General features: G+C 34.8%; 1 protein-coding gene across 7 annotated transcripts in view; it reads left to right on the forward strand.

Moving 5' to 3' along the window:
• ARL15 (ADP ribosylation factor like GTPase 15) overlaps window positions 1-19323 on the forward strand; it is a 223726-nt gene that overhangs the window by 83738 nt on the left and 120665 nt on the right. For 6 of the 7 annotated variants that reach the window (XM_042875450.1, XM_042875448.1, XM_042875447.1 and 3 more), the window contains 3 exons: window positions 1581-1725; window positions 3799-3858; window positions 10355-10563. In XM_042875450.1, the coding sequence (XP_042731384.1) occupies window positions 1581-1725; window positions 3799-3858; window positions 10355-10563 (414 nt within the window). Of the gene's footprint in view, window positions 1-1580; window positions 1726-3798; window positions 3859-10354; window positions 10564-10650; window positions 11058-19323 lie in introns of those variants that run through there. The other variant, XM_042875453.1, reaches the window with a different exon arrangement.

Consider the following 19323-nt stretch of genomic DNA (forward strand, 5'->3'; position numbering starts at 1 on the left):
CTAGACTAAAAGAAATATTTATCAAGACAGTATTATTGCAAGGTATTCTGTCTTCAGATAATCTCCTGCTCAGTTTTGTGTATCAGCACATGAGCTCAGTCTCGGACGTGTTTAAAGTAACTGGGAGCTGCACGTCAAGAATCCTCTCAAAATAATCTTAAGTCATACTGGTGCTACCCATATGGTTACAACACAGGTATAGTAATTTAACACTATGTAGAAGAAATCCAATAAAATTTCTGCAGCTATAGTGAACTATCTTTCTGTAATCATTTTCTCATTCAGTGTCCTGCTTAGGGACACAGAACCAGCAGTTTGCCTCATTGTTTTATTAACATCTCTTCAGTTTCTTGGAGTACCTGGTAGTCATGAATGAAAGAGGAGAGGCAGGCATGAAGGCAAATACTAGAATATTTTCCTGAAGACTGGGTTTCTTTATTCAGTGCTGTGATTGGCTAGTCTTTAAGATGGAAAAAACTACTTAAGTCTCATAATGATCTGCACCCCCAGGGTAGAAGTGGAGACTTCTGTTGCTGGAGGTTCAAAAACTAAAACTATGTAAAGACAGAACATGCAGGAGAGAGAAGTGAATGCACAGACCAGTTTTCTAGTACTTATAGCAAGAGTAATCCTAGATGAAGGCAACAGATACTGGGGAAAGAGAATGTATATATATATATATTTATATATATGTGTAGAGGGATTATATCTTGGACATTAAATCTAAAATTGCTAGCTTTCCCAGAATTGTATGATTTTATGTTTTTGTGTAGTTTTCCATGTAGCATCTAAAGGGTCTAATTAGCTGTGCTAAGGACTTGAATGACCAGTTGGATTGTCTAGCCTATTCTGGCAGTGCTAATTAAGAGACATTGGCAGAGCCATAGGGTAGGCATTGTGTTAGTGATTTGTATTCTTTGTTGTGATTAATTCATACTTTTCTAGGAAATAGTAAGAAACCTACATTTTTACAGCTAGAGCTATGTCCAACAAAATACATTTCTTTCAAGTTGTACTCTTTAACGTTTGAAATTGTAGAGTAGGAAAAATGCTGTCCGCCTTCTATGCACAAAGCAAGGCTAGGAAGGAAATCAGTTGAGCAGAGCTCCCAGATTCTTTCCTCTGACAACAGAGAAAACCTGTCCAGAAGCTGTTCAGTAGCTGCTTTGGTGTTTACACCAGGTATTGCATTTAGAAGTAGAGTTTTCTGCCAGTTTTGCTTTCAGAAGGAAACTCATGAATACTGAACTGCAGAGTTGTGTAGGGCGTGTGCCTACGTCACTGCACGAACTCTGTTGACTCTCTTCAAGAAATATAAGTCACTTTCCTTACTCCAGCTCCATGAGTTTCATGTGAGTAATTAACAGGTGTATTTGTTTTGTTGTAAAACTGCTCTAGATTTCAATTGAGCTGATCTCTGTTAACTACTGATATTGGCAAAATAGAAAGTTTGAATAATACTTCTTTTCTGTCCAGCACCTTTCAATTTTAAACATGATTTCTAAAATCTTGTTAAAGAAATAATTGCAAAAAAAGTAACCTCTTCTTTTTGTGTTCTTTTTCTTTTTTTTTCCTGGCAGTGTTTTAGAGCACTTTGCTGCAAAGGACCACCACCGCCACGACCTGAATATGATTTGGTTTGCATAGGCCTCACTGGTTCTGGCAAAACAAGTCTTCTGTCACAGCTTTGCAGTGAAAGCCCGGAAAATATAGTGTCTACCACAGGTAGGATGCTGTCTTCATTCCATGATGTGCTTAGGGTGTTGTCCAAAAGTAACTTTTGAAACGAATAGCAATGGCAGTAGGGAGCCTCAGCAGAGTTATCTTGCTTCTGAAGGTATTTAATAGATTGCTTTGAAGCTTACACAACTTGTTCAGTGTTTGGCTGTGTACTGGGGGATATCCATGAAAACATAAAATTTAGAATATGTCAAAAGTCAGAACAGACATTGTGATGTAATTAAACTTTATGAAATGGGCAACAGCAATTTACTATAGGCAGACATCTTAAAAGGTTTCTTTCTTCTCTTTATACTTGGCTTTTAAGCAGTCTTGTTATACAATCAGAGAAGGAGGTCATGATACAAACTGGAATGGGGTAACGACGCACTGACAATTACATCATATTTAACTTCTTTTACTCTTTGGTATATACTAACAACCAAAAGACTAATGTAATGGAAATTATTTTTGCTTCTGTTCTCTTAGATCATTAGAATGACTTATTTATGTAGCAAAAAAGCTAGAAACAGGTTATAAAAAAGGTATTCTAAAGATAAAAACAAACAGGTACAACAACAGCTAAAAGGTATTTTAACTAAAAAAAAAATATTGACTATGTATACGTATATAGATGTACCAGAAAGACTGATGGCTGTTCTGAGCAAAAAAGCCCAGACAAAAACAACTAAAACAACAAAAAAAAATCAAAATTTCAGAGTAAGAAAAAAAACACCTGACTCTGCAGAGTTCAAAAAGAGGACAGTTTGAGCCATAAGAGATGGAAAAAAACTGTCTGTGTGGCTGCAGCAGTTTAAGGTTGAGCTGCTGAGGGAAAAAGATGTGAGTAACTGGTGTGTATAGTTTATTTGGCTTTATACTGTAGCTTTGCTTCACGGACTTGAATTCTATATGATTGTCCCTCATCTGCCCTGTTTTTCAGTGTGTCTTTGCTTAACTTACAAGAACATAAGGTTAATCAATAAAATGAAAAGTGAACTAAAGTAGACAAGAGAAAATACAATTTTTTCTGTGATGCATAGTCATCCCATTGCCTTCATAGTGGTGGTGTTAGTAATGATAAGAACATCTTACAGTCCATTGTGGTCAATGTTCAATTCAAATGCTTAGAAGGAAGTTGCTGATCAATTTAGTCATTTTTTCCCTTCAACTTCATCTTAAGAGTTCACCCCAAATTAAAAATTTAACATTTTTGACCGTGAAAGAAATAGTAACAGCAGTCTTAACAGCTGTATAGATCTGTCAAAGGAAATAATGAAAATATGATTCACTTAAAAATTAAATTTCTTTAATCTTCTAGATATCTGCAACAAATTACTATCATATATTTAGACAATGTGAGCAATGAAAATAGACTCTGTAGAAAACTAGGTAGCGTCCAAACTATTGAACTTCAAGGTTTTATCTATACGTTCCATACTTTTGCTATATAAGAAAATATTGAGAATCAGTGAATACAGTGTGACTGCTTCTCCACATGGTTTTCAAATGGCCTGTGATTTTGCTTTTCTTATCAATGCCATTCAGATCCATTCCAGTTTTTACTTTTCGAGGAAGAGTTTAGGATTTATTTTGAGACAACAAGCTACTTCGAAATTATTTTGTACATTTTCTTACAGTAGTACTTAGAATTCAGGAATATCTTAGTTATCTGATTGGGGAGAACAAATTCCTTGTTTCTGTTAACTAATAAACCTGGATTGACGCACTTTTGTAAATGTGTTTACTTAGTTGTATGGTTGTATGCAGGTATGTAATTATGTTGAAATTGTTTGTGCCAGATGGAAATGAATTCAACTTCTGTCTGTACATTATGCTGAAAGAACAGATGTATTTTTTCCTACATAGACTATTATTATTATTATATATACTTACATATCTGTATACTTCTCTATATGTATGTAACACTAGACTCTTGCATAAATTACAAGCAATATGCTTGGATTGCTATAAGCCTTGTATGTTCCCTTTCTCTCAGGTTTAACTTCCAGTTAGATGAAAGCATATATATGTGTATTTTTCCAACAAATAACTTAGTCTCTTTTCTTTTTTTTTTAGGATTTAGCATAAAAGCAGTGCCATTCCAGAATGCCATCTTGAATGTAAAAGAACTTGGAGGTATAGCATTTATTCACTTGATTATAAAAAATTACAGTGTCCAAATCTCATCATATTATGTGTAAAGAAATGTTTTTGCATAATGGTAAGATGTTATGACTCCAAAGAGGTCCAAGGAGGTTCCATGGAGCTCTAATGCAAGATAAATTTATGCTTGCAGAATAGGAGACCTGCAAATTTGAGTAGCATCAGAAGATGTACTGGTAGCAACTGGTTCTGAAGTTTGAATGTTAGCCAGAGAGGAAGGTTAACTACGAGAGGTTATTCCAGCATACCATAAACAAGAATAGAGGAGGACAGGGAGAGGTTACTCTAGCAGTAAGCAGGGGTGGGAAATCCACTAAGGGAATTAGAAACATTGGATAGGCTGTTAACCCTGGAGTATGCAGCCAATAGGAAATGGAAGGAAATTTTGCGCAGGGAAGTAGAAAATACGAACTGCTGTGTCTGTCTGATCTGGCATACCTTTTCTCAAGGTTGCCTTTTATTGCAAAAGTATGAAATAAATTGTGATTCATAGCAAATTCTGTCTGAGCCTGGAATATTGAGTACGAGCGATTCTCATAATATCAAACTGCTATTTGTATAACATTTTCCACCACAGCAGATAACAATGAGAAAGACTGATCAGAAAGTGTTATGGAAGGGAAGCCCCTGTTTTTGTTCTTATTCCTGCTTTTTGCATTCAGTTGCTAAGAAGTTGTTATCTGAGTTCTTTTGAAGGTCTTGTCCAGGCATTTGGAGGAAGGTGGGGATGCTTCTTTATAACAATTAACCGCTTTTATTCAAGGGTGTTCATGTTATTCAAAAGTGAAATTCTATATAGTTTGGTTTTATATATTCTATTTTAGAATTATCTTTTAGGTTTATGTAACTGAAAACTGGAAGGTTCAGATGACTTCGTACAGCAAAGTAGTAACAGCCAATATTTAAAGAACTAACAGCAAAAGTCATACTATTTAAGGTTCTTCAAGGCAGCCAAGCAGCCTATGTGAAACAGATGCTGACTGTGTAGTATTCTTTTCATTTGGCTGGAACAGGATCCTTCTTTGAGGCTGAAGATGTTAATAGTTTCTAGTGTCCTGCTTGCCTGCTGGAATTGGCCAGGTTTTGTTTCTTCATTTCTGTAGAGGTTGTAAAGTTTAATGCCAAATGTAGAGAAAACTTTTTTTTTTTTTTTTTTGTTCTAATTATCTCTTCATTGGGCTTTAGGATTAAGGACATGGAACAAAGTTTGTTGTGCTCTTCTGTAGATCAATATATATTTGCCCACCAGCCCATATATATGTATATGATGTGTGTGTGTATATACACATATATAATAAATACATATTACATTTTGAGGTATATGAAATTAGAATATTAAAGAAAAGTAAAACAAAACCAATACTGTTTCTGCTTTTGTTTTCACTGTTCTTATTTTTAAGCCGGACTGCCTTTCTACTGGAAATCAGAAATTTTATCAAATTCCACACACATAAAAAAAATTACATAAAATGTATATTCTATATAAGAATGTAACTTTCAAATCAAGTATATTACTTGAAAAGGAGCTCTTGCTTTATTTACTGATTGAGCTGAACTTCCCATTCTCTATGTCTCTATTTTAGTATACAAATAATCCCTTCTTGCTCTCTCTCTGTGAAGTCAAAAGAGAACTTCTTTCTTCCAAAAACTTTGTCCATAAAATGTCTGTAGTTTGGATTACTGTGCCCCAGATGTTGTGTGCCCTAAACCACATTTTTTCAGATTGTACTCTTTCCAGGGTAACTTGAAACATCTCTTTATGTTACACAACTTAGCTGAATAAAGATAAAGAAAAAAATAACAGATTTGATGATTTCCTGTTATGGTTCAACAGTCTTTGTTGGTAACTGTAGGTGAAATTGTGTGTGAAGAGCACAAACAAGAGTAAGGAAAGATTACAAAAACAAGGCAGATACAAACATTGTTTGGAAGCTTCTGTTTCTTCTAACTCTGGAAAAAGTTTGGGATATGGAATGCTGGAGTTTATTCTCAAGACAGATAATAAAGGTGTATAGGCAATACAAAGCTTTTTCTTTGACTCTAAGAAGTGTTTTTCCAATCTGGAGACCAAGTACCATCATTTACTCAGTATGTTTATACAGTCATTCACTGTTGAAATGCTGTCAAAACAGAATGCAATGTCATGGCATCTGCATGATGTGTATACTTAGGCCAAAGTCAAGATTACAGGCCCATTCTGGAAGCCACCTAATAATTTACAGTTGTTTTTTTGGAATAAGTCTATTTTATAATTTAGCTTGCTATCTTGTAAACGCAAGCTTAGAAACTACTGTGAGATGCCAACTGCTGAGCCCGGTCAAATTTAAATGAGTGATTTTGGATGTGAACAGCTCTTTTTTCTTCTTCCCAAGTTTATAAATACTAACATGTTCGAGGATTTAGTAACTTTCTCTGTTTTATGTACTAAAATATATTGCCATGTATTTGTGTTAAGTTTTTTTAATCTACTTAAAGGCCTTTTTCGTAAGCATAGAAAATCAACGTGTTGTGTAATCATCTTTTAAATTCCATTTAAGTGTTAGCTGCTCAGCAAAAACAAAATGCTTAATATCAAGGATGCTTGGATTTCCATGAAATTGAGCAAGACCAGCATAAGAGAACTGTCCTCCCCACTGCTGTTCCTCCTTAAGCTTCGTGACTATAGTAATAAATTCGCACTGTTAAACCAGCTGAATTAATTGTTTAGGTGAGAGCTCAAGAACCAGTAATTTTAAACATGACTGGTTAAACAAAGCATGTGTATTATGTCCTAATTTGGAAGTAACAAGCGAAAGAAGAGAAAGTAGGAAGGGGAAGTCATGCTGCGTGCAAACCAAGTTGAATGGGAAGCACAAGCTCCTGGAGAAGATGGCAATGGCTGTCAGGTCCTATCTGCCTTGAGAAAAAATGAAATAGGGTGGGGAAAATGGCAGTGACCCATTAAATAGAATTTAGTATTTAAATAGGTATGGGCAAACCACAGTCCTACCTTGTCCTTTGAAGAAAAAGCGTAGGACTGAACACACTTGTAACAACATAGCCTAGTAGGAGAGCTAAAGTTTCATCTGTTTAGTCATCAGAAAACTGATACTGCAAATAAATGCCAGCCTCAGTCATGCTCACTGGGACATATTTGAACAAAACAGTAAAATTTCTTTGCTGTATTAGAGTAAAAGGCAGTTGACACCTTTACAAAATCTGGTAGTGGAGTGCATGTTCAGCCAACTGCATGTGACGTATCTGCATCTAACAGTTTACGGAGCATATTAGCAAGTGACATTTTTACATGACCCTGATGAGCTGTCCAAACTATGAGTCTCGTAGAGGTATTCATATTCTGAAAGCATTAAAGACGTATCTGTTTGCTATCAGTCATACATGGCCCTCAGTTCAAATAGTGCCTAAGCCCAGAATCACTCAAATAGTTTCCTCCTTTCATATATAACAGAGATCATTACACTTGTTTGTTGATCTTGTTGACTCCTGAGGAAAGTTAGATAGGCATTGAGCAGTAGTGATCTTTTCAATGTTTAGAGGAAATGTTCTTTTTACAATTAGCTCTTTGCAGTGTGAATACACAGTCTATCTCCTGTCTTACTTGAAGCAAATAGGAGTTATGCAAGCACTGCTTATCCTGTTATACATAGCTTTGCTAAGGAAAAAATCAAAATTTTCTAATTTCAGTGTATGCAGTGTGGGGTTTAGTTTGTGTTGAATAGAATTTTTGTGAAAAGTCAAAACTTCTTGGTGTGCTAAAAAGGCTCTTTCTTCTAATGGACATGAAACTGCTTTCTTCAGGCTGAACTGATGGGGGGAAGCATGGCATTATAGCTTATCATCATAAACTGTACCTACACTTTATAAGCAACTCTCATTTCCAAAAGAAGTTTTGATTTTTTGATTCAAGCCAGAAATAGCTTTGAACCTTTCAAAGCCTAAAGCTGATTCAAACTTCTGTGAGCTAGTCAGCTGAAGGGCTAGACAGACAGAAATAACACAGCTGTAGTAGACTTACTGCATTCGCTATATGCCTGCTGATGTTAAGTACTGTGGAGATAGATGCATAAAGAGCTTTCCGTTGGAGATTATGAGTGCTGTAGCTGAAGGTGACTCAGCAAAGATGAGGGTGCATCTAAGCCATGCTGGGAGCTGGTAGTGGTATTCAGCCTGGCAAGCTGCTTTGCTGTTTCTGCAATCTGAGCTGCTATAGCATCTCCAACAGAGGTAGAGGGAGGATAGAGATGGAATAGTAGGAAGAGAGGAAAGCACTCAATGATTCTCTCTCCTAGAGGACTTGCTGTGTTTGTGTTTCCAGAGAAAGAGGAAAAAAAAAAGAGTTTCAGAACAGCTGTCAGACATAAAATCCACCGTGGCACCACCTACTATGAACTATTATAACTTCAGTTCTAGAATTGAATAAATACTAACACATATTGTATGGCATGTATTTTCTTACTCTCCTTATCAAATAATCTCTAAAATCTCATAACTAGAGCCAGAGATTTTTATTTTAAATTGCATGCTTTATTTTAAGATGGCAGTATAATATATGTAATATATATGCCTAAGTGATCAAACTGACTTTTCACAGACAAGTATAAATATGTTTTTAAAACTTACAACTGCTTGAAACCTGTATGTTGTCTTAATGTTTCTAAATACCTGGATAGCTGGAGATTCAAATTTCGAGATGGCACCTGTGGTTGCTAAGAGAGAAAAACTGAAAACTTGACTTTCATAGAAATCTCACCAGGAAAATCTGGGAGGCAGAGAAAGGATGAGAGATGGTTTCCAGGAACTTCAATTTAATAGAAGCTTTCATGCACAGGCTCATCTACCTTGAAGTAAGGTCTCTGTGACATTTGTTGTTCTATTGCTGGAGACTTGCTGAAAGTTTGACAGCTAACAAATCTGACATCTTTGAATTCCTTTCAGTGACATTTTTTTGTGATGCTGTGTTCTGTTCTTCTGAAAGTACTGAAAATAAGGGAAATAAAATAGCTTCATACCACTATGAATGAAGCACGGAATGTTCCCTATAGGAAAAAGTTTATTAGCCACCTAAATTGTGCTGAGTACAAAATAAAGAGACTGGGACTGGATGCTTGAGGTTCCAGTGTCTTGAATACAGAGAAGGGTGTAACTCTGTGCAATGAGAATTGAATAGTCTGTGTTGGATACTTAAAGGACATGGTGTGAATTCCTTCTTAAATACTAGTCTTCACCTTTTACTAGCTCTTTTCAGTTGTACAGTGCATAAATTAAATGAATATTTTAAGTATCACAGAAGTGTTTTACTAATTATTTTACATTACCTTGTCATTTTGTGACTACATGTTGATCAGAACATCTGTGATAGTTGTTTTGTTTCACTGGAAAAGAAAGTTTTCTTATCAGCGCTTGGTATCTGTGTCAACACTGAAGTTCACTTTTTCCTATCCCTACGTAAGATTTGTGGCGTATGTAAAGGATACCTTCAGCACATCTCCACAAATCACTGTCTTGCAAACATGTCACGTTTTCTTCTAGAGTATTGCTGCCACTGTTCACTTTTTAATGCTAGACCCCATGAGTCTAGTGCCAGATTCAGACATTCAAAGAGTAGCCTGTGTCCAAATTTAATTTAGATAGTTTGACAGCTGTCAAATATCCTTTTTTCCTACCTTAACATTGCAACATATGCTGTTCTCCAGGGTACACAAAAACTTTCTAGATATAACCTTATTGCTTTGCTTCTGTTGAGTTGACGGAGTGCTGCTGAACTGTGCCCTAAGACTTACTGTCACACATAAGCCTGTAGTCATTCACCATGTGTACTGTGGGGCTGGCTTTTCCAGAATCTGCTGTGTGGTTGACAGAGCAAAATAGTTGAAATGAATACCTTTGAAAATTACCACCTTATCTTATCACTTGCTATTCAACTCACTAGTGTATTACCATTCTTATCATTTTACATGTAATTGTAATTTTAATAGGCTTTCCTGACACCTTTTTTCCTTGATTACAAGGTATTTGGAAGTTTGGAGGTGTGAAATAAAAGACTTTGTCATACTTAATATTGAACAACTGACATGAAGGAAATTACAATTTACAGCTGTGGGGCTAAGATAGAAAGAATGGGCAAAGGCCGTCTTGTTCATGTGTTAATATTGGGATATTTCAGTGAAAAAGTACGGGACTAGCCTAGATTAGGTGGGAATAGTGTAGCAGTTCTACCAGTGCTTCTTTACTGAGCAGAAATTTTCAGGGCCTTGAGTCACTTTCTTGCCTTATTTAAATGATGTTAGTTTGCGTGTGTGTGCCAGATTTATGGGTGCTTTTTTCCTTTTTGTTTTTTCATTGATGTATACTTATGAGAAAAAAAATTAGTTGATTGCTTTGGTTGTTACAAATAGAAGGGTTATTTTCAATTACAAGTTTTAAAGATGTTCAATTATATTTGCTCTAATTAGTTACTGTTGTTTTAAAGGTGCTGACAATATCAGGAAATACTGGAGTCGTTACTACCAAGGATCCCAAGGAGTAATATTTGTATTAGACAGTGCCTCCTCTGAAGACGATCTAGAAACTGCGAGGAATGAACTACATTCAGCTCTCCAGCACCCACAGTTATGTACTTTGCCATTTTTAATACTGGCCAATCATCAGGACAAACCAGCAGCTCGCTCTGTACAAGAGGTACGTTATTGTGACATTATCTTGACTGTTTATATTTACTGTCTGCACACTGCTGATCCATTGTTATTTATTATCCTGACATCCTAGTTAAGGACTGGCTTCAGTCATCCTTCATTGTAAGTACACAGAACAAGAACAGTCCCTGACCCTAAGAACTTATTCCAATGCATTATCAACAAGAAATTCTTGGATACAAACAGAATTCTCTTGCATTTTCTCCATGATTTGCTTGAGGGTAAAAAGATGTTTTTAACTACTCTTATCAAAAGATGCTAGGACAGTGTTTTATGGGTTTTTTGTTGTTTGTTCTGCTTGTTGTTTTTTGTTTTATTTGCTATTAGTTTTAGTCTATCCCATTACTCCATTCTTTGAAATTGCTTAAACTAATAGGTTGTTTGCTGTTGTGAGGAGCCTTTTCCATAAAAGCTTTTTTCCTTAACTTTTACATGCTGGTGTGAGAGCACAGTTGCAGTTCTTTTTCTGAAGTTCTTAACCTGTTCTGATTTTCTTCTTCTTAAATAATATCTTTATCTTGTATTCACTGCTTGGTAAATCATATGTTTTTTCTATTCAGTGTACCATTTGCCCTTAAGTTTCTGAAAAAAATCTTCATTGATACTTTCCAATGAAGTCATTTGTCTTTGAGGAAATGCAGAAAGCATTTATTCATCACAAGAGACTCTATTTCCGAAGTTATAAGAAGAAATTAAAATTCAGTTTTGTCATTCTGTTTGTAAATGTCATTTAAAGGACTCTTCACATTAAAGATTGTATGTGAAATCTTGCTTGTTCTTTGAGTCATGTTTTTCACACAGCAAAATCAAGACTCTTTCAGCACCTTAATTTGTTGCTGATTGTTATTCTAAATTCTGCTGTCACAGATGTGCTTCTTTGTCCAAAGCATTACCTTTATAAAGAATACTGATTGAATTAATTGCACAACTTAATCTTATGTAGGTTAACTATTGGTACGCTACATTTGTGTATGCTTTCTCTCCTGCATTATTGGCATTATGTCTCTTTTGCCAAAATAGAATAGAAAGTTTGTGCTAAAAGGGAGAAATGTAAATGGGATTGAGATATAGTGAGATTTTTAGTACGAGAGGAAGAAAATAAGTGCAAGTTAAACTGTAGAATTTTGTATTAAATTGTTGATCCTTTAATCCAAGAATCTGGGTTTAAAAAAGAAAAAGGATATGGATTTAGTATATAAAGTTACTCAAATGAAGTTAAGCTCAAATGATACAGGCATTGAGACCTCAAGTTCTACGTCTTGTTCATCCAAAAATAGATTTAGGAAATGACTATTAATGTTTGGAGCGAATGATCTTAATACACAAATTTATTTTCTTCTAGTTTAATGTTCAAGGTAAAAGTAAAGCATTTTTTCTTAATCCTTTCTAGTCCAATGACAATACCCTGAGACATGCCTTCATTTAAATCATGTTTAATTTAATTTATCCAAATCTACCCAAAGCGTTATGATTTTATTTTTTAACAGAGCAGTGCAGTTATGATTTCCATCAACAGACATTTCTTTTTTATTATTTAAGTATTTTCAAGCATTTCTTGTATGATTATTGATCTTATTTGAGAAACATTTATTCTCTGGATTCATGTGAGTAGTGAATACAAGGGAAGAACCACTGTCTTTCTGCCAAGTGACATGTGCCAGTTAGTTTGCAATTTATAGACGAAACTTTTCATTTTGCACTTGAGCCTAGGTGAACAGACTTTTCAGCATATAATAAATCCTTCATGTACTTAGAATAAACATTTCTTTTTGTTTATCCTCATTTACTCTCATTCCCTCCTCATCCCTCTCTGTCGTTACCAATTGGACATCTCAGTAGAGGAATAGATTTTTATATTCTTTCTGTAGCATTTAAATATATTTCTATTGTGTATATGGTGTATATTCATAGCAAACAAATCTCGATTACTACTTTGAGTCATTCTGGAATGCTGAATACAATAATTCTAGTAAATGTGCACAACTAATGCATAGGTTCAGAAAAAAAATATTGTATCAAGATGTCAGTGTATGTCTTTGAAATTCTTTACTTAATAAGGAAAAAAAAAAAAAAAAAGAAGAGTATTTTGATGAACTGAGGGAGACTGTCACACAATTATTCCTGGTATTTTGTCCCTGAAAAAATGATGTCATGTGCTTGCTTGAATGCAAAGCAGGAGCCTTACTCAGTTTTGCAGATGTTGAATTAGAAATTTCTAGCTTTCTTAAAGGTGTGCTTTTTGCTGTGCTTTTGTTCTCATTAGTGAGGTGGGGCATGAATGAAAATAAAATACTGTATAATTGTATGACTATTTCTTGTTTCCAAAAGAGCATTTTTAAAGATTTAACAAAGACAATCTCTTGAGCATTGAGAATTTTCTTAGTCTTTTTTTGCAGAACTGACTTCATTATATTTAGATATTGTCTTGATATTTTTTGTGTCATAAAATAAATGAATCGCAATTGAAATTTAAAAGAAGCAAGTATTCTTTTAGACAACAATTTACCTTTCTTTAATGGATACAAAAGGATCCCTTGGAGTATAATTAAAGAAAATGTCTGAGTTGAGTGGTGTGTAATAGGAATTGTAGAAAAATATTTATCTGTAACAAAAAATCCCTCACAAAACTGAACAAGTGCCAAGCAGTTTCTGCAACAGATGTTAGTTATATTTATTGTTGAGAAGTACAGTTGCTTTAGCTTTTCAGCTAAATTTTGTGTTTCATGTGTTTCTCTCCATGCAGGAGATAGGTAGATAAAGTACTTCAGAAGGTGTAAGCCATAAGAATTAAAAAGTATCATCAATAGCTCAGTTCAAAACTACAGTAATTATTTGGAAAAAATATCCAGTCAGCTTGTAGGTGAATCTAATTGATTTTTCAGACATCATTGGAGAATATACTTCATATTATATTCTCCATATCAGAAAAAGTTACAGGAGAAGCTAAGCTGAAATACTAATCAGTAAATGTAATCCTGTTTGTCTGTATTCAGTTCCTGGTTAGCTACTTTTAGTTTATTTTTTTGTTTGTTTGTTTTTTGTTTTTCCAATCAAAATCATAGATCAGTTAAAGATCATCTAGTTCCAGCCCTGCTACCACAGAGATATCTTCCACTAGAGAGAAAATGACCCCCCCCCCCCCAAAAAAAAATCATTTGGCATTTCGTTCTAAAAACTACGAATAAAGAAGTTACTTTGATTCTGTGATTCTATGATTTAAATATGGAGCCTTTACATCATGTCATCTCAAATTTTGTGGTGTTTATTCCATATTTATTCCACTTTTTCATATCAAAGATATTTATAAGTTGTTTTGATGGTGTGACAGTAGCACACAATTAAATCTTCTTAAATAGCTGCTAAGTGATTTCAAGTGAGTGTTGTTGAAATAAAGACTGTGCATGTCAATTGGAACACAAAAGTCAGGCAACTGTATTTGAGTCAACTGATATGTTGTAAGATAGCCTCATTATTAAAATTACAATAATAAAGAGTTAGTCATTTGGAAATTGCTTCTTAATGTTGTTTTGGAACCCTTCTGAATTAGGAAATATAAAGAGAGAAGTTTCTCACCAGAGGAGAGGGTAGTGTGAAGGTGTCTAGCAGGTTTATGGTGAGAAGACCATTGTAAATTGCGTTGCAAGTGAATAAAAGCACTGCTCTGATGATAAACTTTTTTTTTTTTTTAAATTTTGGAATCTGTGATACTCTGTTTATAATGCTAGGAGCTGAGTTTTTCAGTATATTCCTATGAACCAGTATGCAAACTACAAGTCACTTCCAAAGTCAGAACAATGTTTAGAAGTGACAAGTAGGATGAACTGAAGGCTGTCAGTAGCCACTGTACTTAAGAGGCAAACAGCCATGTGACTCTTTTGAGGACATGTAGAAGCCATGTCAAGGTAGTGAAGGTTGAAAGTACTGAACCATGAAGCATTACCAGTTCAGTGGTGAAGCAGCTACATTACATGTTGGGGTGCTGGTTTTGGGGAGCTTGTGATTTTTTATATTTAAGGCTGTTTTCATGACTGCACATGTAAAGGCACCCATAGAGTGTAGCTTTTGTTGAGTTTTCTTTTAGTTATCCAATTGTGCAGGCAATAGATAAGTTTCTTTCATACTTAAAAGTTGTTGACACTAGTTTCAGGGGAAATCATTGAAGGTATTTACTAAATCCCCTTTTTTTAGTAATGCTAGGACTTTTAAATGTAGACTGTAAATGTAGGACTTTAAATATAGAGAATCACAGTCATGAACCAAAACTCTTCTCAATCTATTGTTATCTTTCTAAATAAAAAAATAAAAAGATTGTTATCTTTCTAAATATCATTTTCAGGAAAAAATAAATGCATAAAGATATTATGTAGTGAGCCACTTGCAAGTGCTTTTTATCTCTTGCAAACAAGGTCTTACTTTAAATCTGTAATTTAGTTTGTCATACTCCAGAGAAAAGTCTTTCTCAATTTTCTCTTTTTCTTCATCAGAGCATGATTAAAAATGTCTTTGACTTACGAACAGTATTTTCAAAGCAAAATTTCTTCATTATATGGATTGTGGTGTTTTTGTCTATTTGGGAGTAATTTAGGCGTTTGGGTTTTGAGTTGTGAATGCTGTCCAATGTCATTTTCTGCTAAGAGAAAATTGGAGGGTGACTCTTCTTGCTAAAAGAACCACCTTAGTGAAGTAGGGACCAGAATCTATTACACTGCAATTTTCCTCTCCCTTGTTTGGAAATTATTGTGTAAATAAATATCTTCTACTTCTCTTATGTCTTAAAGCTAAATAATTGTTGAATGAGAACATCCAGCTTTGATAGGATTGATGGGGGTTCATTCTCATGGGGGAGAGATGGAGATCTGTCAAAACTGCTCTTTCTGGTCTTAATGCTTTATGATCCAAGCTAGCTGCACAATAGGCTTAATTCGAAGATTCAATTGTTTCTTTTTATTTTGCATGACAGAAATCATTCTTCATGCTATTTTGCCATAGTTTATGTCTTGTATTTTCTGCTACTTAAGCAAAAATAGATTGCTTGGTAAACCTTTCAACTTACTGATGTGTGGATATTATTATATGTGTCATTACTAACAATCTGAAAACGGCATTGAGCAGTACAGTGTTAAGAGGTTAAGCTTCAGAGAGCATGCAGTATCTCTGTGCCCTCCAGCAGCAGGTAATGCAAAAACTTAGCCTTAAGCCAAGAATGAAAATGGAAGTACTGGCTGCAGTCAGCCCTTTTCTTGCCCTGCTTAAACCTTGTGAAATAGTTCACCTAGATAAATTCTTAAACACCAGCTGTTGCAAATCTGTGTACTTAATGACAGGGACGTCTACAGCAAAGTTAAATTGGGGGCAGATTTTTGGTTCGTCAAGAAACAATTTGTGAAGTAATTTATCTTCAAATTACTGCAGCAAATAGCCAAAATATGGATTCCTACCCTGTTTTGAGATCATAGTGACCTTAATGACCTTAATATTTGCAATCCCTTCACAGCAAATACTACTCCTCGTCCAAGGTGTATCCCCTGATATTTAAAGATTGTTTTGGAACTGGACTCTGCTATTTTGAGTATTGGCTGCTTCCTTCACAACTGTGGCCTATGTGAGAACCATGGAGTTATTTGTCAGGCTTCAGTTGTGAGCACATTTGCAGGAGAGAAGAATTATTAAACTGATGTTTAAGAAATATTAGTTTTGCCATGTTTAGAAGAATGCTGAAATGATTGTTATATACACATCTCTTAGGAAATCCCTTTCTGATTGAAGAACTTCTTCAGAGCTGCTGGAGGATTTAGATATTAAAAGATCCTAAAATAGAGTAATATAAATAAAATATAATGCAATTAAAAAGAAAATAGTCTACAGCAAGTGAAATAATCTGTATGTAGAGTCCTAGCTGGATGTGAATTGCAAAACAATTTCATAGTGTTACAAGTCTGCATCCAATGTATATATTTAAAAGGTCCTTCAGTGTTGCATTGTTAGAATAATTATACTAATAGCAAATTGAATAGTAAGTATTTACTGCTGCAAAATACGAAAGTGACCTTTTAAACAAATTTAAATTAAAAATTTCAAATTTGGAATAAGCTGTGTTTGTTACCTTTGAGTCACTGGCATGAGAGGAAAGAAGAAAGTAAGAAATTGTAAGGAATTGTGGCCACATGATGAACTAGTTTGGGCATAAAACTTACTGTTCTTCTTCCTTCTGGTCCTCTTCCTGGACAAAATCAGATCACAAGGCATTTGGATGAGCGTAGAAGCACAGGTAAGGAGCAGGACAAAGGTGAGAATGAATGGGAGCATTCCTGGAAGTGGTACTGTTGCAGAAAAATAGTGTGTAATTTTAACTATAACTCAGCACATATAAACTCAGTGAGAGTTTGACCTTTCCCCCTACTGGCTATCTTGTCTGACTTCTTTGCTTACTCTGCTAGAGTGAATGAACCTCAGTGGTAGAAGGTTACACAGGAAATTGTAGGAAATCATTTTTCCCTGTTCCTTAGTGAAGGGTTTGAAGTGTGTAAGTACTTCTAATGTGGCTGAGAAAAATGTAGGACAAAAGCATTTATTTTCACTATGGACTTAGAAAAATGAACTTTCTTTTAAATCTTTCTTGCCAGGACAAAATAAAACGTAATTCAAAGGGAAGAAATTTTACTTGCAAAACTAAAAATTTAATGAAACTAGAGCATGGCATAGTCTGTACAGGAAGAAAAGCAGTGGTTATAGAAACGTTCAAATGCTTTCAGATATAAAAAACTGTGTTCATTTTTTAATAAATATTTTTAATAAATATTGTATATTTATGAATGCTTATGTGGTATGCATTAAAAACTACAGGAGCAGAGGAGAACTGGCTTCTGAAACACTTCTTGTTTGGTCAAAACTTGCTGAGCTTTAGTCAACAATTACTGAATGAAAACCTGAAGCCCCATGGATACAAATCTGACCACATGATACTTCTGGGCCTTTAAGTCTATGAAACTACTCTTCAGAGGAGTTCCTGATTGCTCAGAAATTTAATTATTACTTGAGACATTTTGAATGAACAAAAGAAGATGCATTTGCTTCAGAATAAATGACAATTTCAAAAAGAATAAGCTAGTGGCTATACAAATGCTTTCCAAATAGAACTCTATAATTTTTATAAAAATAAAAATAAAAATAAAAAATGTATCCTGATCAGATGAAAAAGATGGGAAAGTATTTAGTAATGCATTGGGTCAAGTTTATGAAGAATCTGTGATTGTATAATTGGTTTAGGATGTATTTTCCTTTCGGACATCCTTCTTGCAATTTTAGTGGAATGAATTTTTGAGCACTAGAATGTGAGCTGCTGCTTCTGAAAAGATGATTTTTTTAAAAAATGCAAAAGTAAGAATGCCTTTTTAGTGCTGAAATGATGATTCTTCTATTCACCAATGTAAGAGTCTGGCTGATCACTTTGCATAAACTTTTCTGTATTATTTGTATTTGGTGCTCATTGTAGTAGAAATTAATAAATAAAATGATGTTGATTATGATCACATAATTATCATTGTATTCGAGTGGGAATTAACTCTATGATATGAATTTTCTCACTGCATTCCATAGGAATTAGGTACTTGTACTTCATGGAAGTTCATGAAGAGCATTGTTTATGGTCATTTCAGAAAGGAGGCTGAGGAATAGCTGAATAGAGAAAATCTATCCATTTCATATTCACATAGTTAAAATTGGAATTTAGTTCATGCTTGGGAAAAAAAAAGTATCTGCAGTGTGAGGCAACATAGGTTAAGATTGTTCATAACTGCCAACAGTTAAAAAGCGCTTGTGGAGATAATATAAACAAAAGATTTCTTAAACTTGCTTCATGCAAAAGGTGATCAGAGTTCAGTTTGGTTATGGGATTCTTTAGCTGCCTTTTAACACTCAGCATTTCTGAAGATCATGGAATCAGTGAATGACTTGTCTTGGAAGAGCATCTAATTCTAAACCTGTGCCATATTCACTAGACCAGGTTACCCAAGATTCCATTCAATCTGGCCTTGAATGTCTCCAGGGATGGGACATCCACAGCTTCTCCAGGCAGCCTGTTTCACTGAATAAAGAATTCACTAACAGGAGTGGGATGTGAGAGAAACTGGGTGTCATGGAAGCTGAAATCAAAGATTGTTGTCTGGTTGTAAGCTTGAGTGTTGTGGCTTTTGAAAATGGAATAATACAGGGATAAATGGTAGCAGGAGAGCAGAAATGGATCAGTGACAAAACTCGTACACTTCCCTCCCTGCCATTCCCCCAGACTTATGGGGCAGTAACATAAAAGAGTAGAGAGCAATCTAGGGATGAGGCAGAAAAGAATAACGGAAGGGAGTTCAGCTCGTTTGGAAGTGGTGAAGTTTCCCAATGATCAAGGAGGCTGAGAATGGAGTTTTTGCTTTTCATTCAAGGCTTTCTTCTGCAGTTATGTATGTTTAGAACAGCATTCATTATTTCTTCAGAATCTATCTAATGCATAATGGTATTTCTCTCAAAAAGAGGAAACTGTTCCACCATCCCCTTATTTCAGTGGTTCAACAATTTTGAATTAGTACAGAAAATTACTACTGAGAGGTCATCCAAACAAATTAGAAAACATTAAAAAACATACTCGGTGGACTTATTTTTGCTTGAAAACTTGTTAGTGTATTTCGATTTGAAAAGAACATTCTTTTTTTTTCCCCCTGCTTTGTAGGAAAATAGTGTGCTAGCAGTGCATGGAATG

Source organism: Lagopus leucura, unplaced genomic scaffold (genome assembly GCF_019238085.1).
Source record: "Lagopus leucura isolate 7727_CA_CO unplaced genomic scaffold, USGS_WTPT01 Super-Scaffold_100014, whole genome shotgun sequence".
NCBI lineage: Eukaryota > Metazoa > Chordata > Aves > Galliformes > Phasianidae > Lagopus > Lagopus leucura.